The sequence below is a fragment of the Phalacrocorax carbo genome, chromosome 6 (assembly GCF_963921805.1).
Source record: "Phalacrocorax carbo chromosome 6, bPhaCar2.1, whole genome shotgun sequence".
Taxonomy (NCBI): Eukaryota; Metazoa; Chordata; class Aves; order Suliformes; family Phalacrocoracidae; genus Phalacrocorax; species Phalacrocorax carbo.
The window spans coordinates 16,729,193-16,757,136 of record NC_087518.1 but is presented as its reverse complement, the minus strand read 5'-3'; the positions used below and the strand labels follow the sequence as shown (position 1 = coordinate 16,757,136).

General features: G+C 36.7%; 1 protein-coding gene across 3 annotated transcripts in view; it reads left to right on the top strand.

The window, feature by feature from the left end:
• Positions 1-27,944, top strand: part of CACNA1D (calcium voltage-gated channel subunit alpha1 D) — a 198,457-nt gene that overhangs the window by 103,500 nt on the left and 67,013 nt on the right. For 2 of the 3 annotated variants that reach the window (XM_064453890.1, XM_064453888.1), the window contains exons 9-21: positions 143-312; positions 4,897-4,984; positions 6,346-6,372; positions 12,506-12,666; positions 13,247-13,472; positions 13,618-13,825; positions 15,737-15,857; positions 16,909-17,023; positions 17,730-17,799; positions 18,429-18,498; positions 19,304-19,448; positions 21,254-21,383; positions 23,813-23,872. In XM_064453890.1, coding sequence (XP_064309960.1) covers positions 143-312; positions 4,897-4,984; positions 6,346-6,372; positions 12,506-12,666; positions 13,247-13,472; positions 13,618-13,825; positions 15,737-15,857; positions 16,909-17,023; positions 17,730-17,799; positions 18,429-18,498; positions 19,304-19,448; positions 21,254-21,383; positions 23,813-23,872 — 1,591 coding nt within the window. The remainder of the gene's footprint in view (positions 1-142; positions 313-4,896; positions 4,985-6,345; positions 6,373-12,505; positions 12,667-13,246; positions 13,473-13,617; positions 13,826-15,736; positions 15,858-16,908; positions 17,024-17,729; positions 17,800-18,428; positions 18,499-19,303; positions 19,449-21,253; positions 21,384-23,812; positions 23,873-27,944) is intronic. The other variant, XM_064453889.1, reaches the window with a different exon arrangement.

The following is a 27,944-nucleotide window of genomic DNA, read 5'->3' as shown; positions in this document are numbered from 1 at the left end:
CAAAGAAGCTTTCAAATATTCGGTGTAGTTTATTCAGTTCGTTTGCTATGTCAGTATGTTATTCTGCAGTGTCTAGACCTAGGTCAAAATGCCTGGGACTTTGAAAATCAGTATTTTTTTCTGCTTTATCTGAATTTGATAGAGAATTTTCCAAGGAAAGAGAAAAAGCCAAGGCCCGAGGGGACTTTCAGAAACTACGTGAAAAACAGCAGCTTGAAGAAGATCTGAAGGGATATTTAGACTGGATTACACAGGCAGAAGACATTGACCCTGAGAATGATGAAGAGGTTGATGAAGAAGGCAAGCGGAACAGTACGTGTTTTTTACTCTGTACTACGACTGTGCGGGACAGTTTGCTTTTATAAGGGTGTTACACTGGGGTGAATGCAGGCAATCTGATATTGCTTTTGGATTTCCAGTTTGCAGAAGTGTTTGTTAGCAGAGTAATCATGTCTGTTAATATATTGATACATAGTCATGGAAGACAATCCAGTATCTTACAATAAAATTCTTCTCTGAGCTGTCCATTTACAAATCATTGTCTGCACTCAGTCACTACTGAGACTTAAAAACTTTGGTCTGTTTGTGGTCCGTAAAAGTTAGTGCATACAAGCTACATGCCACTAAGTATCATTGTAAATCCCGAGTCAAGAAGAATATGTTTGTCTGTATGCATGCAATAGAAATAATAATATGAAAAGCTTAAAAAATATGGCCAAAACTAATGTCAAGAAATAACCCTGTGCTAATAGTGAGGATTTTTTTGAGTTTTGAAGTAGGGAAATCACATTCTGGATCTTTCTTTCTGTTATTCAAAAAAACGATATAAAATCTTTTTTTACAAGATTTATTATTAACTGTGTGAAATAAATGAAATCTTGTGGGATTTTTGTTTGACACTAAGAAATATAATTATCCCTTACTTAAAATGTATTTATTCAACACTAGTGTGTAGTCTATTATGGCAAGGTAATTTATGCTTTAGTGTCCCTCTAGTGCTTCTGCCCTGAGTCCTAATGTAAAGGAACAAGTTAGTTTCATGATATTGCAACAACTGTAAAAGTTACAATTGATTTCCCTCTGTCCGAAATTTGGAGTAACAGCAGTATTTTAATGTAATAATTTAGGTTATTTTACCCTTTTAGCCATGTTTACATAGTAGCAGTTAAAATTTTCATGAGAACTTTTACTGCTGTATGTAAATGAGAACATGGATTCAGGATGTGGTTTATGATTTAATACTAAATGTAAAATTAGAGACCAAATTTCAATATATATGCACACACTGATGCTAAATAGCACCTTATTATTCCTGTGATACTCTGGAAAGCCATGCTATTTATTTATTTAGATACCATTGAGTATATATAAGAAAATGCATCTACAACTCAGAATATTATTTTCTGTGTTGAAATAATACATTGTTACTGTGCTTTTTCTTCTAGTGCTGCTAATTTATTGTGAACGGTTCTTTTAAACCATAGTACTTTTCAGAAGTAGTAAAATAGTGAAAATTACGTGGTTTGATATTGAGGTATCTGTTTTTAAACTTATCTCTGTATTGCATGTAGTTAAGTTTTTAAAAATCTTCATAGTTTTGAGTTTCAAAATTTTATTAGTCCTTTAGTTCACCATAAAAGCAGGGTATGAATCTATGCTACTGAGTAGAAGGAAACAAGATGAATTTATGAGACGCTGGAAAGGAACTTGCGGGTCGATATTCATGCCAGCATCACCCAGAAAGGAATAATTTATGTCTATATGAAAATCTGTAGCACAAGCAGAGTTTTTATCTAGAGCAGAGCAAAAAAGCTGGAGAGTTCACTATATTTAATTATTGCTACTAATGTTGTGTGGAAGGAATACATCAACTGTGGGTTTGAGTATCAGTATAAAATCCTAAGACTGAGAAGTAAAAGATTGCATGTCTTATGGAGTAAATACACTTTGTACAAGACTGCCATGCAGAATTGTGGGTGATGCCAAATTTGCACAGAGCATTGGACAACCATGCTTTTGGCTATGGTGCTGATGGACTTGGTTTAAAAGTCTGCAGGTGAAATCCCAGAAACTTTTTGCATCCTGTTCAAATTGGATGTTTGTTAACACGCTGCAAAAGAACCATTTGCTCCAGCATTCATTAAGCTGCTTCTAGGCATATAGGTCTTTCATAAATCAAAAATACATGTTTGCATAATTGTTGAGTTTGAGAGAGCTTTTGGCTCTAAACTGTTAACTTAGACATATTTTCAGGTTAAGTTAAGAGTTGGAGGAAGACTTGTGGAGTAAAAGCAGGAGAAGGAAAGTAGTTAAAAGAACTTTAAAATAAATTCCAATAATTTAATTTCAGGCATGCCTATGTATTTTGAGTGGAAATTTCCAGTCAATAGGCAATCTCCTAGCACTCCTCTGGGTTTGTACACATCTGCTTAAATGTGTGGCTTGGAATTTAATTTTTAATATCAGCTGCAACAGGGTGTAAAGCAGGAAGGGCTGCTGAATTGCTCCTACCTCCTTGCATTCAAGACATGCTCTGCTGCATGCCGCATTGCATGGGGAGGTATGATGAGAGACAGCACAGGCTATCTATCCAGTTACTCCATGGGAAGCATTTGGGTTAGGAGCACAGTTATGATAATGAGCTACCTGTTTGGGAGTCAGGTGAAATTTAGTTAGTTACCACCAGGTTAATGAACTTGAGTAGTAAGCTTAGGAAATAAATCTAGTCCAAATATACTGGGGATGTGTTTCTAGCACTGTCCGTGAAGCATAAAGTAGGGCTGGGTCCCAAGATAGGCAGAATAATCTTTTGCAGGCTTCTAGGCAGCTACATCCCTACTTGGAATACCTAAACCTCTGGCTGATCAAGATTACTGATGATTTATGGTGATAGAAGATCACCATAATGCTCTTCAACGATGTGGAAGAGCTCTGGGTTTAAGATACAGATCTCCTCTCTATGGCAGGAAAAGGTACAGATTTCAAAGGCAGTTAAATCAGTGATTAATAGCTTCTTACATAATCCTTAAAAACATAGTTTAGGTTCTTGCAACCCCAGCATTTAAAAATTTCTAACCAGAGAATTCATTAAGTCATTTGTATTGGAACCTCCTTTATCCGTACATCTCTGGCTGATAGTGAGCAGGTATTCAGTGCTGTTGAATAATGGAATACCTTTTAACTATTAGAATTGTAAATATCCCTTTAGTAAAAACCATAAGTCTCTATTGTGAACTAATAGCTAGTTACCCTGAAGTCAATGAAAACCACCAATTGACCTCAAAGCACTGCGAATTTACCTCAAAATGCAAAAATCAGTGAGAGGTGGGGGATTTTGGTCCAATTAGTTATGCTGCTGGTAATTTCAATTTGTTTTGCCTAACGTTGCTTGTGTTGTATATATGGACACATTTTTATTCTTTGCGTTGCAACTGCTGCCATCTACTGTGTAAATGCTGGGATTACATGTACTTAACACGAAGGGGTTACATTGGCTGACTTAATGGAAGAAAAGAAGAAAAGCAGACTTAGTTGCTTTGGCCGTTCTTCCAATAAACATGGTAAAACATGTTCTGATTTGCAGTTGAACTTTCTTGTGTACCAATACTGCATTTGATGTGTTAGCTTTTGAAAGCACATATTGTATGCATTTTCTATAACAAACGCATATACATCTTTAGCATGTAGACACTCATGCATGCAGTTCTGCTGTTTTAAGTGCATGTCTGAAATAGACTGGTGCTGCAGTGCTCTACCTCCCTAAAGCATAGTCTTTAATCTTTTTAGATTTTTACTGAACTGTCTTTGTTTGTGACTGTTCTTGTTGAAGCACAGGTTTTCTTTTTCAAAAAGTCAGGTAAACCAGATAAAAAATGTATTTTAAATTCAGGTGTGAAGAAATTAATAAAAGTATTTTGCAAGCTTTATAATGGATCATAGTGTAAGCTTAGAACACTATGATGATAATATTTACTATATATCTATAATACTTTTAATGTAGAATCTAACAAAACATATCAAACTTTTACTGTATCTCCTCTTGTTACTGATGGTTTTGTTTCTGTAATTTGTGTTTTATTCAGTTTCTTTCCCATCCACAATGGAGATGGACAGGGGTTTTAGGGTGTGATAGTTATTTTTAAATCTCATGAACTTTGGCTGTTCATCATTTCCTAACACCTTTTGACATATGTTTTCCTCCCTCTATATTTCAGTTGATTTGAAGATAAATGGTGATGACCAGTTTGCAAATAAGTATTGTCTAAAAAAAGTTAGCTACGGTTGCTAACTATTCAGTAATGATCTGCTATATGTACAGTAATTCACTGTGTACCAAATGTAATAATCCCCTTTTTATTAGTAGTAATTCTTATCATCCTTTGTGGTACACGTTCTGTGATTCCCAGTGTTCCTTCCTGTCTGCTCATACGGTATTTGCAGGCACAATTACTTTCTAGCATCTTGCTTTGATAATTCATAAGGCAAGTATAAAAGGACATTAGCAACACTTAAACTGATAGCCACCTCCCAAATGTTAACAGAACACTTCTTAAAATGAAGGGTCACAAAATCTAGCTCAGGTTAATTTCTTTACTAGGAGTAGCATGCTCCTTCTTACCAAACTCCTCTACATTGTATTTGGTAGTGTGTAAACAGTTATGTGGAATCATTGAGAAGAAACAAAAAAAGCTACAATACACTATGGAATTCTGTGTGCTTTCTTCTGTTATGAGGAGGACTGATGAAGTGTCTACCTTCATCTGCTATTCCTCAGATCTTTCAAGCTCTCATTAGGCCTGCAAAAAGTGGAGGCAGTCTTGCAGTAGAACAGGAGATCACATTCTGTGTAATGCCTTGCTTGGCTATCAATCTAAAGCAATTTCTGTCTCCTAACAGCAAGCATGCCCACCAGTGAAACTGAATCAGTGAACACAGAGAATGTGAGTGGAGAAGGAGAGAACCCAGCATGCTGTGGGAGTTTATGGTGAGTACACAGACTGTTTTCAAGTACTCACCCTCATCTTCTCAAAATTTAGAAGAATCAGCCTTGTCCCATTGTGTATGTAGCTTTTGAATAGTCAAGCTTTATATGACAATTGGGTTTGTTTTTTTTTTGCCTTTCGGTAGTTCAATATTATACCAATTATTACAGCATTAAAGCACTCCTAAAATTCTCAAGAAGATATAAAACAATTCAACTAAACTTCCAGTGGAGTCATGTTTTCCTGAAAGCTTTTATAAAATCACAGAATCACAGAATGGTAGGGGTTGGAAGGGACCTCCAGAGAGTCTCCTGTGCAGCCCCCCTGCTTGAGCAGGCACACCTAGAGCAGGGGGCACAGGAACGCGTCCAGGTGGGTTTTGAACGTCTCCAGGGAAGGAGACTCCACAACCTCCCTGGGCAGCCTGTTCCACTGCTCTGTCACCCTCACAGGAAAGAAGTTTTTTCCTCATATTCGGGTGAACTTCCTGTGTTCCACCTTGTGCCCATCACCCCTTGTCCTGTCGTTGGGCACCACTGAAGAGAGTCTGACCCCATCATCCTGACACCCACCCTTTAGATATTTATAGGTATTGATGAGATCCCCCCTCAGTCTTCTCTTCTCCAGGCTGAACAAACCCAAGCCTCTCAGCCTTTCTTCATATGGGAGATGCTCCAGTCCCCTGATCGTCTTGGTAGCTCTCTGCTGGACTTGCTCAAGGGGTTCCACATCCTTCTTAAACTGGGGGGCCCAAAACTGGACACAGTACTCCAAATGCGGTCTCACTAGGGCAGAGTAGAGGGGGAGGATAACCTCTCTCGATCTGCTGGCCACACTCGTTTTAATGCATCCCAGGATACCATTGGCCTTCTTGGCCACAAGGGCACATTGCTAGCTTATAATTTATAATTTATATTCTAAAATACAATTATTGTACAAATAATAAGAAGTGCCCTATGACATGTAAAAGAAACATTTTCTGTTAAATTGTGCATGATCTAGAGAACATGTGGTTTTTAGGCAATAACTGAATGTATGGGAGTATTTCTATATCCCATGGCATTTGCTATTTATTTGCTCAGATTTCCATGACTTCTAAGTAGCTTCTATATGCACAGTTTATTTACTTAGTTGTAAAGATGATTTCCTTTCTTTCACTTAGAAAATTTGTAAAACTTTAGGAATGCTATTTCAGAAGATAAATAAGAGACAATAGAATTCAGCATTCATGATGCATTTTGTTAAAAGCTTGTTTTTATGTATATGTAATTCCAATGTATTGATTTGCAAAGTTTTAAAGAGAACAAATTTGTGTTAATTGTTTTTTCTACATCCTTAAGAATGTGTTTTCCTTTTCTTCTAGTCAAACCATCTCAAAATCCAAGTTCAGGTCAGTATTTTCCCCTCTCTTCATCACTTTTTTCCTTGTGACTATTTACATATGATGATGATGTCATGTAATTATTCTTTAATTACTGTATTTTAGATTTTACTCTGTGAAAATTCTTCCTGACAGTTACTGGTGAATACAGAAGTGTCCATGGACACTCTTGGAAATCAAACTCTCTGATTTGCTTTGCTGATATTTGTGGTGCTTTCTTCATTTAATAGGAGCATTTGGGAATATGAGCTTCTATTTTCAAATATGATTGCAGAAGGGAAGTGTTATAAGCAAAATTAAGAAGATTAAGTCCTGATATTTTAGACACTGGATGTGCCAGTACCAAACTAATAGGATTCTTTATTTTGATTTTATTTTCCAGTCTTACAGGACATATAATTAGTAATTAGAAAGGATAATTGCAAATGCAGAAGAGAAACCCTTTTCTGTTTAAAAAGGTTAGGTTACTCCATGAAGGAACAAAAAAAAAAAGAAAAAAGCTATGTGATTTGAGGTAAGTGGTCAAGGGGTAGACTTAGTGAATCACAGAGGGTAAAGACACTCTTACAGTTGCAGACAGCACACAGAATAAATATTTTTCAGAGAAACTTTCAGTAAAAATAAAGGGACAGTCAGGAAGATTTGCCAATATCTGGCATCAGAAGTTTTGGCAATAGCTGGAATCATTCCAATTTTTTGACCCTAATAAAACTAATTTCAGTGTTGGATGTATAGCAAGTAATTAATTCGTAACAGCAGTGTATTCTCCTTGCAGCAATGAAGAGGAATAGCATACCCAGGTTTATTCTACTAGCTTTACTAGCTCTAATGACCTACCAGCGCTGACCAGTTGCAAGCAGTTGGAGTGGACTTGTGTTCCTTCTGAATAGTCTTCTTTATTTTTTGAAGAAGAACTCCCAGGCAACAGTTAACTTTAACAGTGCTTTTCTACATTGAGTTTTTTAATGTGATGCTATGATCAAGCTTTATTTTGTCATCCCTTTCAGCCAGCAAGCTGGTGCCTTACTCTGCTGAAGACTGTGGCCAATGAACATCTGGCCATTTAGGGTGGTAGGGAATACACAACTAACTTTTTATAAGTTTCATCATTAGTCGTAGTAGCTGTACCATTTCTTTTATGCTTTCTGCTGCAGAAACTGGCCTTAGCTACACCAATTGAATGGACCAGTTATGTCCATGTGGACGTTTGAGCTTAATCCTTGGTGAGAATTATGAGAGATGAGGCTGCTTTCAGCTTAATAAAGAGAAGTGATTCATTGTGCTAATGGTCTGTAATTTCTCTTGCCATTGTTCCAGTTACCATAACAATAGAACAAATGGAACAATTTGTTTAGTATTTCATTAACTGAGAATCCCTAACAACTGTGATTATTTTGAATCATGAGATTTGTCTCCAATCAACCTTACAGCATACTATTTATTGCTATGAAGCCTACTCATGCTGGTTTTAAAGGAGAAATTTGAATATGAAGTGGTCACATGCAACTTCAGATACCAGGCAGTGCAATAGACTGCCATTATACTACATTCTCCAGGTTTGGTCTGTTTGCAGTGGGGACTCATAGAAGCATTACAGAGAAAGCAGTGTAATGTCTATGTTCTGAACCATGCTCATTATTCATATTTTAAGGAAAAAGAGAACTCCATAAGCTCTGTTAAATGAAAGCTGCTGCATCATCTTTGAGAAAGGAAAATTTCTACCCAAACCTGATGTTTTTAATGTCCAAGCAGTGAGTAAGAAGAAGTCAGTGCTATCCATCTCTACCGCCATTGTTCTTAATCAACACATCAATTCGAAAGAAAACTTATTTGTAAGCCAGGAAGCCACCAAAGTATCTCCAGCTGTCTACATTCTGCTGCTGTCTTAATGTCTTTTGCATGAGCTCTTTGATCAGAACCTGTTCTTGTGGCATTAAAAAACACAAGTCACACAGAAGTTCATTCATACATGTATTGCTGCATCTATTCACAGAAGTTGGGGCATTTGGCAGTGGGATGTTGGTGTCTCTCATTTGGAAGTGCTGCAGGGGTCTGCAGCTGCTTGGGGTCTTCAGCCATACTTAAACTTTTTAAGCTGAATTTGGTAATGGTAATTCCCTCTTCAACTTTCATGTCTTTACTTGTAGTGCTGGAGAAAGATCTGTCCCTTTTAACTTGATGCATCCAAGTGGGGAGTCATTTTGAGCTCAAAATCATAGCTGTGCCATTGTCTTCCAAACAGATGTGGCTTGCACCATGTCCCAGATCCCCAAAGACAGCTGGCAAAATCTGTTATCAGAGAGAAAAAGCACTTTGAAGAGCTGCTGGCTTTGCAACATCAGAAGAATAGAGTGTATTTGTTCTGTCTCTATAAGGACCTGCAGCCTCACAGTTCTCATCCCATTGCTTCTGGATACATCTCATATTTACAAAATCCATTTTTCTGATATGTCAGAGGAATGTAGATTTGGTGCTTTTTGTTGGAGTCACTAGTTTCTAAAACACTCTGTTTACCTAAAATATAGAAACTCTCAGTTCTGCAGCAAAGCCCTAGATTATGTGTTCAGCTGTCAGGGATGTCTTAGCACATTCTAAGCCAAATGCTAAATCTTGGTCTAATTCTCACTTTTCTGGCCTGATCCTCACTCCAGCTTCAGGAATGTTATTCTGCAATGGCAGTATGCTGTGTTTCAGGACAAAGTAAACCAGGACATAGTTTATCAAGCATATTGGTTTGCCCATAAACATCTTGGCCTTTGGATCAAAATAGAAAATGCTTTTTATTGCAAGGTAGCCTACCTGCTGTACCACAGTGAAAAAAGAAGTTAATCCTTGGAATATGTTTCTAGACAATCAGATGGGTACGTGGTCAAGGGAACTACATTCTAGCAAGATACAGCAATTATCTGCCGGATTATTAAGTGAGGGTGTATATCATCCACACATTATGCTAGGATATATATGGGTAAATATGATCTGTGTTACATATATGTAATCTTCCAGGTGGAATTTGAAATGTTTTGATACTAGAACAACTGTTTTTTCTCCTCATATGGAAGCAACAGAGCTATGATTAGAGGAAGACGGGGATCTGCTGTTTGAAAAGATCTGTGCATGTTGTCCTCTGTGAAGATCCCTCCTTTTAGGAATTCGCTTCCTCATTTGTCAGTATGATTATATGATCACATTAACCTTCAAGGCATGCTAAAAAGCTGGTACTGTGCTGTGAATCCTGTAAATACAAAAATGAGGAATGGAAAAATTATTTTAAAGGCTTCTATTTTCGCATAATAATGAGTGCTCTGGTGCAATTCTTCTGTCCCGTGTTTTGTAAATAAGAGTAGTGAAGTCTAGGGTCTCTGCACAGATGTTAGTACCTGCAATTACAGAAGAATTAATCTTGGGGATTAATATTTACTCCTCTGTGAGCTCACTGGTGGAAGTATGAGGCATGACAGTTTCACAGATACGGGAATTATGTGTGCGGTTCTAAACAGAAAGTCCAGTTTGGAAAGATACCATGTTCTAATGAAAGGCTGCTGATACAAAATAATCTGAAAATGAATGTTCCTACCCTTGTGTAGGTCTAGTAGCAATACACAAATACACATGAATAGCAAGTAAACAAACTAAACCTCATAGATTCTGCATGACTGACTGACACTGAGTTCAGTCAGACTCAGTGCAAGGCTGGATTTCCCATGTGTGGATTCAAATTTAAGACTGAGGCCTAAAGGGCCACCTAAACATGAATACCTGAATGAATAAAAATGAAATTGGGAACACGTTTGTAAGAATAATGTTTTGCTTGTAAATAGTTATGAAGAAAAAAATGATAAATTAATGAGAACAAGAGCAGTGAATAATTTGGCTTGTTATAACTATGTCAACTATAAGTGTCCTCTGTGATTTTAATATTTATTCAACTGCTACATCTTGTGAACAAAGCTTGATGATTTTATGAAAGCAATATTATATAATTGGAAATTTATGAAAATTGAATTTCTCTTCAAAATAAAAGGGTACTTTTCATTCTTCCAGAAAAAAGTTATGCTATTTGTTAGAATTAGGAGGGATGGTTACTAAAAAATAGAAAACTATTGAGTGAAAACAGTGTAATTTGCTTTCCTATTTTATATAGCCACAGGTTTTCCTGGCACAACAGGCCATCTACTTCAGTCTGCTACTTAATATATATTTCTTTACTTTTACCAATCTAATAAAGGTAGAAAATTACTCCTGTTTGCCTTTTTGATTTTTTGCTTTATTTCTGTAGGCTTTTTACATATGCTTATATTATTCATACACTTTTTTACTTGTGAGTGCCATTGCACAACCTTTGGCAGCATTTTCATATATGCATATACTTCAACGATAGGATGTTCTGTAAGTGTCAAGAAAGGGCTGTTTTACTTAAGCAGGCAGTGAGCTATCCTGATGATGGCCATGGACATAGCACTGTTTAGGAGGGGACTGATGAGATAAAAATGTTCTTGAATACCGTGTTGCTTTAGGTCAGGACAGGATATTTTTGCTTTATATGGTTAGAATACTGCACAGGCTTGTCTGAACCCAGTATTAATCTCCATTACTACAAGTACAAATTTAAGGTGCATAAGGAAGACTCAATTAATCCTTGAATACAATGCCAAGCTCAGTTATTTTTATGAGGATGTTATTGCATATTGCTTCTATTTTCTGAGGCAAATTTAAACCATTTCTGATTTTATACATGCTAAATACAATACCTGCTAATTCAGACACTAAAAATATTAAGGAATTCACCTAGTTATTTGTAACGGTTTTCAAAAGACGCAGTTCCATGTTTGACATACTGCCAGATATGCTGCAGTGCCTTTCCCCTGTTTTGGCCACTCATTCTTCCTGCTCTTTCTGTGATGTGGCAATATAATGAATTGGATCAGAGAACTGACCAGCTAAAATCAACCCAGAAAAAAAGAAATAGGTTTCCACCAGTCAATTCTTAGGTCTGGATCACTTCATTAGGGCTAGTTTTGGCAAAAGAGAAAGGAGAGAGCAGAACAATGAGAGCAGACCACCCCTTTCCATCATAACAGATTTATGCTATACTGGCTTGGCAGTGAAACTATAGAGGAAGAAGCTTATACATGTACACTTTTCTCAGTTCTTTGCTATTTTAAGGCTAGGTCAAGCTTCCATTAGAGTCTGTTCCTGCAGTGTCCCTTGAATTTTAGATGAAGCAGTTGTCGGTTCCTAAAATTTATTATCTGAGTCCACAGCTGTAGTTCTGGGTATGAGAATTTCATATGCCTCCCTTTTAGGTAATATTAAGTGCTTCCTAATCCTTCTCTTCCTATGGCCCAGTTTCACAAATGGAGACGCAACCCAGGGAGACTAGTTCGTTTACTAAAGCTCCCAGAAGTGAAGCCGAGAAATTAAATCTAGTTTTATGAGTCCAAAGCTAAGCCAATACCCTCACTTGTGAATGCAGCTTATATGTAGATAAGGCCTGATTACTTGTCCTTCATTGTCACTCTTACTCATTTCACAAATATTTGCCCACTTTGCCATTTCCCCATTTCAAGACACATTAGTAGAAATGTAAAGGAAAAATAAAGGAAAAATATGTAGACATGTAAAGTAAAAATCAGGGGCTGCTGACTGAGATTTCTAACATAGGGTATATTTCTAAAAGTTGACTGCAGCGTTCCTGCCTCATTTAATCCTGCCAGAATTGTGCCTGTGGTTTAACTCAAAGCCTACATTTTCAGACTAAATGTAGTTTGAATTCTAAGTTGCTTCATTGGCTTTTCTTCAACTGCTCTTAAATGTACGGGACCTGGGAAGACAGATATATCTCATTACTCAGTGAAATACTAAATGCAGCTTAATCTAATTATGTCACAGGCAATTAGAGTCTCCAGAAGTTGTGGTTTACATTTTAAAATCTATAATGAAATCTAAAAAAAGGAATAACAAATTGGCACTCCCTAATCTGCAGCTAGTAATAATTTATACAACTAAGTGTTGTGCACGTATTTATGAAAATACACCTGCGCACACATACATACCTACACTGTTTCGAACACAGAAGAATCCCTCCTTAAGTTCATATGTGTTTTCCATATAATAATAAATTTGTTTTTGTTTGAACTTTCAGTCGACGCTGGCGTCGCTGGAATCGATTTAATCGAAGAAAATGTAGAGCTGCAGTAAAATCTGTCACATTTTATTGGCTTGTTATTGTCTTGGTCTTTCTGAACACATTAACTATCTCATCGGAGCATTATAATCAACCTGACTGGCTGACACAGATCCAAGGTACAATCAAAAATTATCTGTCCTGTTTTTGACTATGGATACTTGCATTCTATCAGTGTGTACTTTTGTACTTTGCCATTTTGTTGTTGTTTGCTGTTCTGAAGGATATTCAGCCCAGCCACAGGGAGATAAGAAATGACTGAATGTATTTGATTTCCACAACTGTAACACAGCTTAATGGCATACCAGCAAAAACCTGACAATACTAAATTGTAAATACCTGTACTTTTATTGTTAAACATACTTGAAAGATGAGGAAGGAAATGGTAACTGGCACAGCAGAACATGCTGTGGGCTGTGTTGCTTAAGTTACAGTGTGGACTCAAGCTGTGAGTTGAGCAGCTGTGAACTGCACAACTGAGTGGAAAGATGAATAGTTTATAGGTGGCAGGAAGCTTTACATCCTTGTGTAACTTTTCCCACTTGGGTATCAAATACAGTCCAACATAAAAAACCAGTATTTCCTTCTTAAGGAAAAGGCTGCAAACTAGTGTATAAAGTATAGTACTAATGTGTTAAAATAAAAATGGAATCTATGAGACAATTCAGAAATATTTTTTTTTTTAATATTTTGTTCCAGATATCGCAAATAAAGTTCTTCTGGCTTTATTCACCTGTGAAATGTTAGTAAAGATGTACAGCTTGGGCCTACAGGCTTATTTTGTTTCTCTTTTTAACCGCTTTGATTGCTTCGTTGTTTGTGGTGGCATTGTTGAAACCATTTTGGTGGAGTTGGAAATTATGTCACCCCTTGGAATTTCAGTGTTTCGCTGTGTTCGTCTCCTGCGTATTTTTAAAGTAACAAGGTAAGATTAACTAATACTGCTAACTTTAGGGACAGCTGAAGGGTGATCAGCAATTCTTTTGTAATACTTCATCATGCGCTGCTCTTTTACTGTTTTGTTTGGGGTTTTTTTTGGTGTGTGTTAACACACGCATTTTAATTTATAGGCACTGGGCATCCCTGAGCAACTTGGTAGCATCCTTGTTAAACTCAATGAAGTCCATTGCTTCACTGTTGCTTCTGCTTTTCCTCTTCATCATAATCTTCTCGTTGCTTGGAATGCAGCTGTTTGGAGGCAAATTTAATTTTGATGAAACTCAAACAAAACGGAGCACCTTCGATAATTTTCCACAAGCTCTTTTAACTGTATTCCAGGTAACTTACTTTCATCCCGTATGAAACATTTTACCTTTGATGATCAGCTAAACTGTTTAAGTGATCATGTTGCCTGAAAATATAATCACGAATACTATTTATTCCGTTTACTTTAAGTAGCATTCTGCTCATTAAATTCAGTACTATGGTAACTCTGCACCATTTGTACCATTTGTTTCATGTCTTATTTGATCTATCTATGCAATGTAGCTGTCACATTATTTCACAAAAATAAATCTCCTTTGTCCATCAAGTACATCACTAGAAAAAGAGGTGGAATGTTATTTTTATTTTAATCAGATTGTTTTTTTTAACTTCATTAGCTATATAAAAGTTCAGCTATTCCCAAGCAGGAAAAAATGAGAAGCATTATAGGAGTGCATGTTTGCATATGAGTCATATCACTTACTATAATATAAAAATAAGTATGAACTTCTTTAAAGAGACACTGTCAGGTTCATTATAATTTTAAAGCTACTTGTCTGTTACTTGTGAAAAGATAGGGCTATACTTACAGTTTACTTTTCACTATTTTATGATCTTTCTTTCATTTTTCCCAATTTGGATTCTGGAATTAGGCTAACTGGTTTCATCTTTCTAGCCATTTTCACACTGAGCTATGCACATTACCACAATGCTTGGTTTCAGATATTGTAGGTGAGTGTTTAAAGCTGACCCTGCAAGATTCAACTTTGGGCCAACTTCTTATCTCTGTGGTAGAAGTTTCATCTGGTGGCTGCCCAGAGCAAGCAAAAAAATCTTTCCATGTAATTTTAACATACTGAAATCTTAATGAGAAATTTCCTTAAGAAGAAAAGCGTCCACATTTGACCTGACATTGCCGCTTTAAAAAATTAAGGGTGCACTTTCAGACTCAGCTGAGTTTGATTTTATTCAGATTTTAGGCTGCCTCATTTTCAAAGGAACGAGGCTATCTTCAGTTTCAGAATACACTCAGGAGTAAGCAACCTGTTGGGTGCTCAACAACTATGAAAATCAGCTTGATAAGTTTAGCTCTCCAAAAATGAAATTCAGGAATTGGCATGCATATAATTTTCTTGAACAGCCACATAATTACTTGGTAGGAGAATCAGTATTACATGTTTTCTCAGGATAGAACTGACAATTTTTAATAAGTCTCTTAGAAATATATAAAGTGCCCCTGTAACCTGCATTGTAACACTCAGAATTTTTGTCATAGTACAGAAAAAGTGGAGTTGCCTCATTGTAAACCATCTTTTTAACTCATAACAGATTTCTTTAAAATTCTCTGACTTCTGTGAAATTATGTGAAACAATAGTCAATTAAAAATTATGTAATTCTCCCACCACACTGAACTCCATTCAGTTTAAAATAGCTACCATTTCAAAAGCTAATACAGTAGTGTATGTGTGTGGTACATGTATTATATAATTACTGATAGGGCAGCCAGTCCCCGTTAAAATTGAAATTGGGTAGACCAATTTGCAGGACTAACAAATGGCATACACTAGAAAAGATTTTTGGCCACTATTAGAAAACAAACAAAAAAGAACCTTAAGACGTATACTAACTTGATTTTCAAGAGTGATGAACATTTGTGGGCATTACTACATATGTGGCATTACTGAAAATCAGGGCTTTTACTTTTGCATGCCAAGCAATAAAATTGTAGGCTTCTATTTTTATTATTTTCACCTTTGAAGTTCAGTGATGTAAATGCGTAGCATAAAATAAAATCTAGTAGCATTAAACACAAGCTTTCAGGAGATGCTTATTTAAATGGAAATTTTAAAACAATGCATGAAAAGATTATGATATTGCTTTATGTATATGGAAGGTTTGTCTCATTGTGTATTGTGGTCAGAGGAAACTTACTTCTCTACTTCTCTTTTTGATGTTGATTTACTAATAATACATCTGCTTCTTAGATTCTAACAGGTGAAGACTGGAATGCTGTTATGTATGATGGCATAATGGCATATGGTGGCCCATCATCATCAGGCATGATAGTCTGTATATATTTCATTATCCTCTTCATCTGCGGTAACTGTATCCTTTGTACTCACTGAAAACATCTCCAAATAGGGCTGTGTGCCAGGGACATATGCAAAATTTCTGTAGGAGGGAGTAAATTGCAATGGACATGCAAGCGCTTTCTGTGTGTGCTAGATCCTTTAAATAGACTTTTCTTCATACACCCATTCCCTAATAAATGAGACTCCAATGATCTCTATCTCCCACCGCCACAGTGGCAGAAACCAGAGAATTTTTTCTTTCTTCCTTCTGTGGGAAAACAGCCTTATTCTATCTGCTTTTGTCTATTTGACATCTCTCTCTCTGAAAATGCATGGGTGTAGTCTGGCAGTAATTTCCCATTCATCCTTTTGAAGCTTGATATAGCCCTGTTAATTCTGACACATGCTGACAGTGGAGCTAGTGATCCACTGTGTAGTGCAGGGACCAGGTGAAGAAATCTGCATGGAGAAATGTTGAGTCAGTTAGGGTTAAGTCTGCTGAAGCATTCTCTTTTCCTGCTTTCACTGTACTGGAAATACTTCCTTGGCCCCTTGTAGCAACAGAAACTAGTGTCATTCTCAGAAGTTCTTAAAAGGTCAGGAGGTGATAAAAGGGCAAAACTGTTCTATTTTCTGTACTATACGGTACTTGTATCAGTATTTGTATTTAACTGATATGGACTGAAGTGCAGAATTTGACACAGACAATTGTAGACACAGAAGATAGTGCATTACAAAAATGAATTTTTCAAAGTGGCTGACCAGACTTCACTTTTAATAGACAATGTTTCGTATGCGAAACTTGCTCAGGCTAGCATAAAGTTGAATTTACTTTGTTTAAAAAAATATGTCAAGTGTTCTGCTATTTTAAAATCAGTCACCGTAATGGATCTCTGCTCATTATACACCCATTATTAAGCTAGTCCGTTAAATAGGTGTTATTTGCAGTACAGTCCAACATGACAAATCTCTATGCTGTAGATTGGGAACATGCATTTTATATCTCTCATGTTGTCAGTGTTTATGCTTATAATAAACCAAACAAATATAGTAAGGCATAATGTCCTTAAAATTATTTGAAATAGATATCTTGCTAAATGTGTTCTTGGCCATTGCTGTGGATAACCTGGCAGATGCTGAAAGTCTAAATACAGCTCAGAAAGAAGAAGCTGAAGAAAAGGAAAGGAAAAAGAATGCAAGGTAAAATACCATGGGCATGTTGAATAAGCAGGAGAGGGAGGGAGGAGGGTGCTGAATTCTTTCATAAGGATTTTCTTTACTTCATGTAAATATCCTTCAAAATTCATTGGACTCGGGGTTAAAAAATGAAAGAGTTTACCTAGACATTAAAATAAGACCCAATTAGTATGATTTTAGATAAAAGTTGGGTAGTAATTGGGAAAATGGGGTGAATTAAGGACATAGTGATAAGCCAACTGATATTTAAACATTGCAGCAGTAGGATTTATTGCACAATTAGAACAAGAATGTATCTGTTGTTGCCAGTGCACAACCCCTTGTGGAATCAGTTCTCTAAGCCTTATATAGACAAGAAGAAAGCCTTCCTTTGAAATCGTTGCAGGCCTATTGAAGTCAGTGCAAGTTGTTTGCATGAGTCCAAGGGCACAGTTTACGCCTCTGGAAAGGAGTAATGATCATGCATTGAAGTTTTTAGGGATTAGCTTCTGGAATTATATTCAAAATTATAATCTTTTAAATGAATCATTGCGTTCAAATGCAACAGATTTTATTGCCCTGACACATGCAGCTGTGCAAATCATTGTAAATATTTTACTGTATGGTTTTAGGTATGCTCTCTTAACTTTTCGTAGAAGGGGTATAGTTAACTTGAAATCTTCTATCTTTACATGACGTGCTTTGTAATTGTTATTGTATTGTTTTGTAGAAAAGAGAGTCTGGAAAATAAAAAAAGTGAGAAGTCAGAAGGTGACCAAAAGAAGCCCAAGGATAGTAAGGTGTTTATTCTAAAAATTGTGTCTTTTCTAAGAAGCAGTTTTACTAATTGTGCTAGGGAGTACTTCTCAAGACTATTGTGCATTGTACAACTTCTTTTATCAACCCATCATCCATACTTTTTTTTTCTCCAGGAAACTTAGGAAACTTAGTTCTGATGCTTTGCATCCTCACCAAATCTCTTAAACCAGAAAATCCTTTTGGTTTCAGGGTATCCTGAGAAGGGAAGCTCTTAGAACATGAAATAGTTAATGTTAGAAAAATTTGATGTTATTTTAGGATCCCTGTAGGTATTTTGCCAGATAAATCCAGTGGAATATATTACTGAATGATAAATTCTTAGTAGAATGTTAGAACATTCTTGCTAATTTTTACCAAAGCCTGTTGGTTTTATTCTTATTGTGACCTACACAGCCAGAAGAATGTGGTTATCATAGAAAAATCATCTTCTAAAAATATGTATTCTCTCTCCTCTTTTCTCAGAGTTACCCTGTTTCAGAAAACTCAGACTAAGTGTAGGGATCACTTCCCTGACTTCAGAGGCTTATTTGGTCTGCTTTCTGTTGAACTTTATACTCCAAGCTATATTTAAATTTATTTTTCTTCTTGTGCATCCCTGTCATGGCTGTAGGTGACAATTGCTGAATATGGAGAAGGAGAGGATGAAGATAAAGATCCCTACCCACCCTGTGATGTACCAGGTATGTGAACCAGCTGGAAGACAAACACATTTAAGTTTGCTAAAATATCCTAAACTTGCTCTGACTGAACACTGAATCAATTCCTTTGAAGTCAGTGAAGTTGTGCTCTGTTATCAGTGGATAAATGTAAGCTGCTAAGTATTATCTTTTCCTGCAGCTCCCTAGACAGTACAGACAGCGTATGAGAGTTAATACTGTGAGCCTGAAGACTGCTGTGGTAATACTATCTCGATGTGAAAAACAAATTCTAAACTTTTCTGAAATGTTTGGCAGAAAAGGACATTCTAGGGCTGATGATGTTTGATCACTTTTGTCTTAGCTTCTTCCAATCCAGTGAACATACTTATCTAAAAATCAGTTTTGTCTCATTGTCTGGATGCCTGTTACAGAAGTCTGCCCTACCTCTTGAGCACTTGGTGCTCAACTGGTGCACAGACCTCAGCACCCCTAGAATGCAGCTCAGGCATGGACTGACAGTCAGGGCCTGAGCTAAAGTGGGGCTCCAGAGCCTGTGTGCGGGGGTTGTGAGTGGAGACCCTAGATGAGGTTGGTCAGGGCCAGTAAAGCCTATTAGTGCACTCAGGGCACTTATGCACACACCCATATATGCACATAAACATGTATATAAGCTCATGACAACTATATGGATTGTTCATATATTGATTCATAGATTTTTAAAGACATGCTATGAATATATATTTCCCATAAGCCATATATATTTTAATACAAGCCAGGATTTTATATTGTTTTGAACAAGACCTCAATGGTTTTTATTTTGTAGTAAAAACAAGTGTTTAAATTAAAGTAGGTGAAGATGAAGAAGATGAGGAGGATGAACCAGAGGTACCAGCAGGCCCACGTCCTCGTAGAATATCGGAACTAAATATGAAGGAGAAGATAACACCGATCCCTGAAGGGAGTGCCTTCTTCATTTTCAGCAGCACCAATCCGTAAATATAATTTTGAAAAATACTGGTTTGGTCCATCAAGGTTTAGTGGTGAAGGAACAGGCCTCCTTCCAGTGAGGTTAAGAATTAGAACTCCAGTATCTTCTCCAGTATTTAGGAGAGATTGGCTTCTCTCCTAAAATTTTCTGAATGACTTGGTAAATGGAAATGATAAATATATTAATTTGCTTTACACTGTTGAAGATAATAGCATTTTGTACATATAGTCTGTCAAGTCTGCACGTCTGAAGTAACCTTTAATGTATATTAGCTATTTAGTATGTTGGTCACTGGATAGAAAAGGTGTGATATAAGATCTGAGCATTTTCTACATGAGGCAGGATTCCTGGTAACCCTAGGGACTTTTGTAGAGCGATACAAGTGAGGAAGGAGATGAGAAAATAAGAGAGAGAAAACGAGACGAGGAGAAAGGATGTATATATTCTTCTTGGGGTAACAGCATTTTCCCAGATTCGAGCAAACACTGAAGATAAAGACAAATTATTTCAAAAATCAAGAATAATAATAGTTGGATTTTGGGGGAATTGGAATCTTTCACTGCTCAGTCTAATTCCAGAGCATTTGAAGTTCTACACTGATGAAGAAAGCAAGCTTCAGTAGTCAGTAAAAGTCATTACTGATTGTTGGATGGAAGTGAAAAAGTGAACTAAATTCAGTTCCTGCAGACTGAACATAGCTGTTAGATTTATATATAGCAATTTCATGAGCAGTCTTAGAACGGAGCTTAAGAGTTATTTGGCACAGGAGAATGCTGTCTTCTCAGTGATAGAGGTCGTCCCAAGTAAGTTTGGAAGATGGTGTGATGATCAAGACACAAAGTTTTGGACCTCTATTTTATTAATTGCATGGGTTGTCTAGAACTCTTCAGAATTTTCAAAGAACAGACTGGAAAGACAGCTATTTAAACTAGTATTTTTAAGAACACATATGCTGAATGCAAAAACCTTAGATTTGTTGAACATGTCAAATTGTTTTTGGCCTCAACTAAAGCTACATGTTCTCAGGCCAAAATGGCCACCTTACTTAACCAAAGATACACTATATTCAAATGATGTACTTAATAACAGGAAAACAAGTTTTCCCCAAGAACCTTCTGAGGACAATTTAGACAACTTCAGTGTTAGTCAGTTATGAATCCAATCCTGCCTTTTTGCCTATTTAATCCAAGACCTGCTCTACCATGGTGCTCAGTAGCATTTGTAATAACCTTGGGGTCAGTGACTGTAAGCATATCTATAGTTCCACTTCATGTTGTGTGGCTGAAACTTAGGAGCTTTGTAATATTCAACACCCACTTGTCCTGTAATTCTATAAGAAAATCTTCACAGGAAATTCTGATTTAGTCTCTAAGTAGCACAATGAGATCTGCAGCCTAAGCCACATCTCACCATATGAGTATTTTTGACAGCTTTAATGAGAATCAAATCAAAGGATCTGAAATGACCTCTTATCTAGCATTGGTCCTTTTGACATTGGCCTCTGTATGTGCCCAGTAGTACAAACATTGGAACTTGTAGTAGCATTCATAACCCATTGAAAAGCATCAGGAGGTGGGAAATCCTCTCAGATTCCTTCAGTAAGTGCATCTTTGCTACTGGTGGATTGAATTTTGAAATTATTTATGTTTTTAGAAATCGGAGCTATAACTTCAGCATTTGCACTGCTTTTAGCTGCTGCTGGTTGCTCTGTTCTGTCATTACTGTCAGAGTCATAGAAAACTCGTTGTATATTAGCCATCTGCTGAATTCTATTTGCATACATGGTGTATTTTTGTATCTCTTCTTCAGAATTCGAGTGGGATGCCACAGACTCATCAATCACCACATCTTTACCAATCTCATCCTTGTCTTCATCATGCTGAGCAGTGTTTCCCTAGCAGCAGAAGATCCAATTCGCAGCCACTCTTTTCGAAATAATGTAAGCCCGTAATTTTTATGTCTGAAGATAATGGTATCCTCACAGGATAAACATCCTATGGGACTAGTGCCTGGTTTTTAATTTTCAAGTTGAGAAACCTTCCTTTTCCTGTTGCAAGTCATACATTTATATTTTTTTTCCTTAAAAACATAAATCTTTAAAGACAAGCAACTTTATTGATGGAACATCATAGGTATTGGAACCATTTGTTATGTACATAATATTTTTCCTTTGCTGGCTATTTCTATATTAGAAAAAAACTACACTCAAGCTAAGCATAATCTTTATAATTTTCATATTTTCCATAATTTTCAGCTGGTGTACCTGATATGTATTTTCTGATTCACTTTTAGTGCCCCTCGGTGTTTGACACCAATTTAAAAATGACAGTTAAAATTACCACTGTTTATTATATATTGGAAAAAGACCCTGACCTGTCCTCTCTTCTTCATTTACTGTGTTCTCCTACAACAAATTCCTGAATCACCCATTTTAAGTTCTTAAGAGTATTAGAAGATTTTCCGGTTACTCAAATGCACAATTATTAGACAGAAACAAAAATAAATCCACTCTCGTGACCACTGATGTTTGTCTTACACTTGTTGCACTTGTATTAGCGGTGAAATAAGCCCCTCATGTTATTGTGAGATGTGCATGCGTTAGATCAGGTATGAAACAGCTGAGACGATACAGCTTGGTAATAGTCTGTGGGGACTTTTGGGATACTCTGACAGAACTTCCAGGGCCCGCTTCTGTCTTAGGCCTGTACTGATCTGTAGAGATTGCCATGGAATTAGAGAAACTCTTCCCCCTCTTATAGGAAAGTTGGGCCTGCTGGGTCAGTAGATGTTGTATCCCTCTAGTTCTTGGTAGCATAGATGCAGGCTCTGAAAGTCCACTTTTGGCTGTTGACATTCTGTGATCATTTTTTTCAGTAACATTAGTAAAAACTAAAAAGTTAAAACTTTCTTCAAAGGTAAAAAGAGGTGAAAGCACAAAGACACTCATCCTGTACTACTCAGTAGAGATGTGTGCTTCCTATATCTATAAAACTGGGCAAGTGCTATCTTATGAATAAATCACACTAATGAATAAAAAAAGAGATAGCTGGTGGGCAATACTGAAATTGTTATTGCAGAAATGGCCTGAAGGGCTGATAATTGTTTTTGTAACTAGAGGAGTATGAGGAAAATGTAGCTGGAGAGTGGTGGTAGATGAAAGGATTATTCCTATTTGGGACATAGGCGAAATGTGAGAGTGATTTCAAGAAGGCATTGCCCTCTTGTTGTAAATATTCACAAATGCACCAGACCTGCATATTTTTCTTGTTACTACCTTGAATGATCATATTCCTTCAACCAGCAAGCTCGGCAAGGGAATGAAAGTTTACAAACTGGAATGCCTTTAAATATTTTCTTTTAATTCTAGAATGAATTCCTTACTGATTAATCTTTGTTGGTTGGCTTTAATAGTTGCCTATTTTTTCAGCCACAGCAAGGGACAGAAGGATGTGATCTTCAACTGAACATGGGCAAAAAAATTATTTCCTTTTATATGATCTAATGGGAATACTGTCTTTGTGTGTTGTCTCTATTTCTCCTTCCCATTTTATTAGTTGCTGAGCCACAGGCAACATGTTTCTGTGCGCTAGTTGGATTGCTGGATCCTTGAAACTGAACTAATACCCTACTGCAGTGCACTTTGATCACTAAATCAGGTGCTAGCAATATGGCCACCTTGAAAGGGTGAAATCTTGGTTGTAGTGAAATATATGGCAGTGTTCCTGTGGACAATAGCAAGGTCAATATCACATCCACCATCTTTTTAGAAGTTGCATGTTACAACGCAACTGTTGCAGGTTCTTTTAAATTTCCTGCAAATAAATCACTGCTGTATCTTCCAACTTCAAGAAAAAAAAAGTTGTAGTGCTGATTTTAAGTAATTTAGTTATTCATTTATTTGCTTTGTGGCACTCCAGCCTAGTCTATACAGGAACAAGTTAATGTAGCAAAATGTAGACTGATGTGCAATCTAGAAGCATCCACTGAGGTTTTATTTTTTGATGCAATGCTTTGGTAAAAAAAAAAAAAGACAACTTTAATAATAAGTATTTATTCTTCTGTATTTCTGCTAAAGGCTGAAGAAAGTACTTGTGAGAGCTGATAGAGGAAAATCTGAATTGAAAGAAAGCATTGCTTATTGGGCTCTGTTAACTCTAGGGGTGAAATCTAATCTCTAAACACAATGGCATCTGATCAATTTTTAAGTAAATAAAAAATGTTGTGTAACAGCTGAAATTTTAAACTACTTTGTCTAAATTCTCCATCTACCTACTTAGATTAATTCAGGTGATGTTGTGCATGTGGTCTAAATTGTAAAAATTTATTAATAGATGGATTTCTTACTGTGGCACATATTATACCTTGCAGATACTTGGTTACTTTGACTATGCTTTCACAGCCATCTTTACTGTTGAAATCCTGTTAAAGGTAATGCATTGTTAATTGATCCTTGTTAGCTCAAAAGCAGCTTTAGCAATAATGTTTGTAACTTTTTGTTTACCTTCCAGATCCTAGGGTATGCAGATTATGTCTTCACTAGTATGTTTACATTTGAGATCATTTTGAAGGTAACAGGTTTTTAAAGGAATTTTGTTTAAAAGGATTTTCCTTGTGTGTCACCTGCCAAGAAAAGGCACTTGAAGTGTTCTTCGCCTTTTCTCTAAACGATCAAAGCTAAACTTTTTTCAAACCAGAGGATTTTTTTATTTGACAGTTCCTCATAGTTTTGATTGGTTATTTTTTACCATTGGGTGCATGAAGAAGCGGATTTTTTTATCATTACATCAGTTTAATAATTCATTTTTTACCCTTTTTAAACTTACAGTTATCAGAAAAGGGAAAAATAATTCACTGCGCATGAGCTTTTCCTTCTCCTTGCTCTGGCATTTCCAAAAGAGATAATCAGTCTTTTAAGGAAAGCATGTAATTTCTCATTTCTTTTGCTGAACTATATTCACAGAGCTAAAATAGTAGATAACTATTTTCTTGCAATAGGACTTGCAAGATATCTTGCATTTATCTATCTATATACTGAGATACTTTGCATTTATCTTGGGCATACATTTAAATACATAGAAAGGCATAAATATGCTTGCTTAAATGTATTACCCATGCATGAGTCAAAAATTGGCATTTTAATGTATAGTTTATGTACTGATTATTAAGAATATCCATTGGGGTTACTCAGATTTTAAATACATGAGGCTTACTCTGGCAAAGAAGCTGTATAACTGAGGATTAGGTTCACACTTAAGAAAATGCTGAACAAAGAAATAAAAATTTTTGGTGGTAATTTGCAAAATGTTTTTTCAGAGATTTACGCAATTCCTAAAAGTTTCATGCTGTGCATATTCACCATGAGTGTTTTGATGAGTAACCCTGATCTATACACTTTAAAATTTCTGGTACCCTAAGAATCTGTACATAAACTTTGCATTTCCAGTTGAGGATTAAGCTTAACAAAATCTCTTCTCCCAGCTTATGCTCATATTGCTGTGCATACTCTTCACAATGCGATTTGATTAATACTAATTGATGCAATATTTGGGCTGTTTACAAGATAAGCTATACTGTAAGTAGTAGACTGTTTTTATGCTTGCGAATATTCTCCCAGACTTATATTTATCCTCTTATTTCTTATTTTCAGTATAGAGGAGCTTGCTATAGAATTGATTAATCTTATAAAATTTGTAGAATTCTAAAATAAATACCCATTTTTTTCACTGCTAGAGAAAGGCCAAACTAAAGGAAAGAATGAAGTACTGAAAGAACTGTAGCATTAGATCAAGGTAGTTCCTAGCTCTGAATTTGAGAAGCCATACAAAATATGTTACCACCATTTCTGTGGCAGAAGAGAGTCGGTAAAGTTCCACATGCTCTGAGCAGCAGGTTGTATAGCTCCTGCAGTTCCAATTGTGTTTCTCCAGGAGACAGAGGAGTTACAAAGCATGGCATAAAGAGGCAAAACTGGGCCTGTTAAGAAAAGCAATGTTCCTACTAATTGCAAAAGTTGTGACACTGAGTGACAAGGGAAGTAGGAAGTTCTACAGCTTGGGCTGCTGAAATCTGGCACTGTAAAATATTACAAAGAAACAAGAAGCCCCATAATAGCCAAAAATGTTGATGCTTCTAACTCCACTTTCTCCAGGAAGCTCTGCCCTGCAGTGCACTCACATGTGTTTATAAAAGAAAATAAATTGTACCATAAAAAACGTAATGGACAACCGGAACATGACACACGTACGTATACAGTGCCTGCTTTACTAACATGTCTCAGACACTGGCTTTGCTTGCTTATGGCTGCAGTACTCCATGTATTCTGTGCTGGCTTTTGCTCTGTGCTTTCCACAGTATCTTAAGTCACGCAGAAGCTGCGTGTGTTCTGCAAGGAGTAAATTCAAGACTAGACGTGCAGTAACAATGGCATTCCTTAACTTCCAGGCAAAAAGTAAATGAAACTGAAATTAAGATAACCAGAGGCAATATTATCAGCTGCAGTGAAGAAACTTTTAAATGTCAAAAAACCCAAGCATTAAAACAGAATAACTCTCAGCAGGTGGAGAGTCTCCCTGTGCTCTACCTTATTGACTGCTCAGCAGGCATAAGGATTTCCACATTACATGGTGTCAAGTATATGAATGAGGAATAAGTAACAGACAAGCTGCAACATCGGTCTAAAGCGTTTAAGAATTCTCTTATGTAATCCCTACGTGATGTGGAAATCCAGCTTACCGTCCTGTTTGCAGTACTTGGGAAATGTGGAAACATCAGAGAAGAGATCAGGTTAGGGCCTTGTGCTTTTAACCTTTCCCCAGCTGTGCTAATCCCACATCATTTAAACCATTCCCCACTGGTGTGGAATTACAAGCAGGAGGAGAAGAGTAGCACTGGTGGTGTCCTGGATGCTCCACTCAGTGAGTGTCCTGCAGCATCTGCTTCACTGAAGGCTGTGTGACTGTGCTCACCACCTCAAATTTGGCCTGGGCTTTACTTTGGCCTTGATCTGTGTGAAGGATAGAATGATTTGCTCTAGAGAGTTTTAGTCAAATGCTTCTGCTGAGATTTGTAGTGACTGAAATGTGAGTCTCTGTATAAAGATGGGGAGATATACACTTCACCTGTATTTTTATGTCAACCTATTTTTACTTTTGTAGGAGTCTTCACATGACACTTCGTGTGCTGCTAACTGATGATATACTGCAGTGTAAATGAGTGTTTGTAGATAGGTGTAGGTTTGATATTCAAGGTTATTTTAGTGTTCAAATTCCACTCATTTTAATGAATTTAGCCATAATATGTACAGCTGCAAGTGAAAAGAGCTAGGAATTTATTGGAAATTTTATAATATAGTTATATTACCTCTCTCATGTCATGGCATAGGTTAAAGCTTTTGGATTTTTATTATTCTAGTTTTGAGGAGCATTAAGTATTACAACAAAAGCAAGTTTAACATGAGACTAAGGAGAGAAGGGCTTCCAAGAAAAATGCATGTTTTGCAGTTTACATTCCTTTGCAGATATATAGCTTTCACCGATGCTGATGGTTTGTCATGCAAAAGGCCTGCAAGTTTGTGCACACAAGTAGTGACACAGTAGGCTGAGATGCCCATTGATCGTAGCTGCGTCCTACTTTGTGGAACAGTCTTGAAAGATGTAATAATCTGCTGCAAGAGGAAAGGAAATAAAATCTTCACTCCATCTTGAGGCACAGAACAGAATAGAAAGTAATGGATTTAAAATGCACAGTTAATATCAGATGTTCTCTGACTGGCATTAAATTTTTTTACCTGTGGAAAACAATAAGTCTCTCAGCTGAGAGTACGCAAGTCTTTTTAAGAGGCCCTTAATGCTGAAGAAATTGGGATCTATGTGCCTGAACAGACTACTAGGTATTTTTCAAAGGTATCCTTTTTTAATTTCAAGTTTTTAGTTTCAGTGTTTCAGTCTTAATCCATAACTATGGAAAAACCGATGCAAAATTCTACTCAAGTGCAGATTCTGTGCTTCGAATGGCTTAACTGGATTGCTCTGTGCATTTTTTAATGGGTACTTACTTGCAGTTAAGGTAAGGGTCTAATTAATAGATTTAGGAGCAAAATTCACCTTTGCAATACCTGAGAACATCTGGCCAGATTCTGTCTGCAGCCATATTTAATAGAGCCTCTATAACTGGCTCCTAATGAAACCTGCAAATGATGTGTGTAGGTTCCTTCACCCGATATCCTTTGTGTGTTTCTTTCATCCTAATCTAGGCACAGATAGCAAAAAATGAAGAGAAGGTCCAGTAGGGAGACCAATATTTGATATTCCCCCCAGACCAGAAAACCTGGGGACCCTTGTCCACACATAATACAAAACAATCTATGGATTGTTCTAGCTTATTCCAAAATATTCACTCATGATCTTAACATATCTCCTGTGAGCCAAAGGCAAATAGCAGTGTAATGCTGCCTTACGACAGCCTTGTACTAGTTCTGTACCAGACATGACTCTCAGGTTTT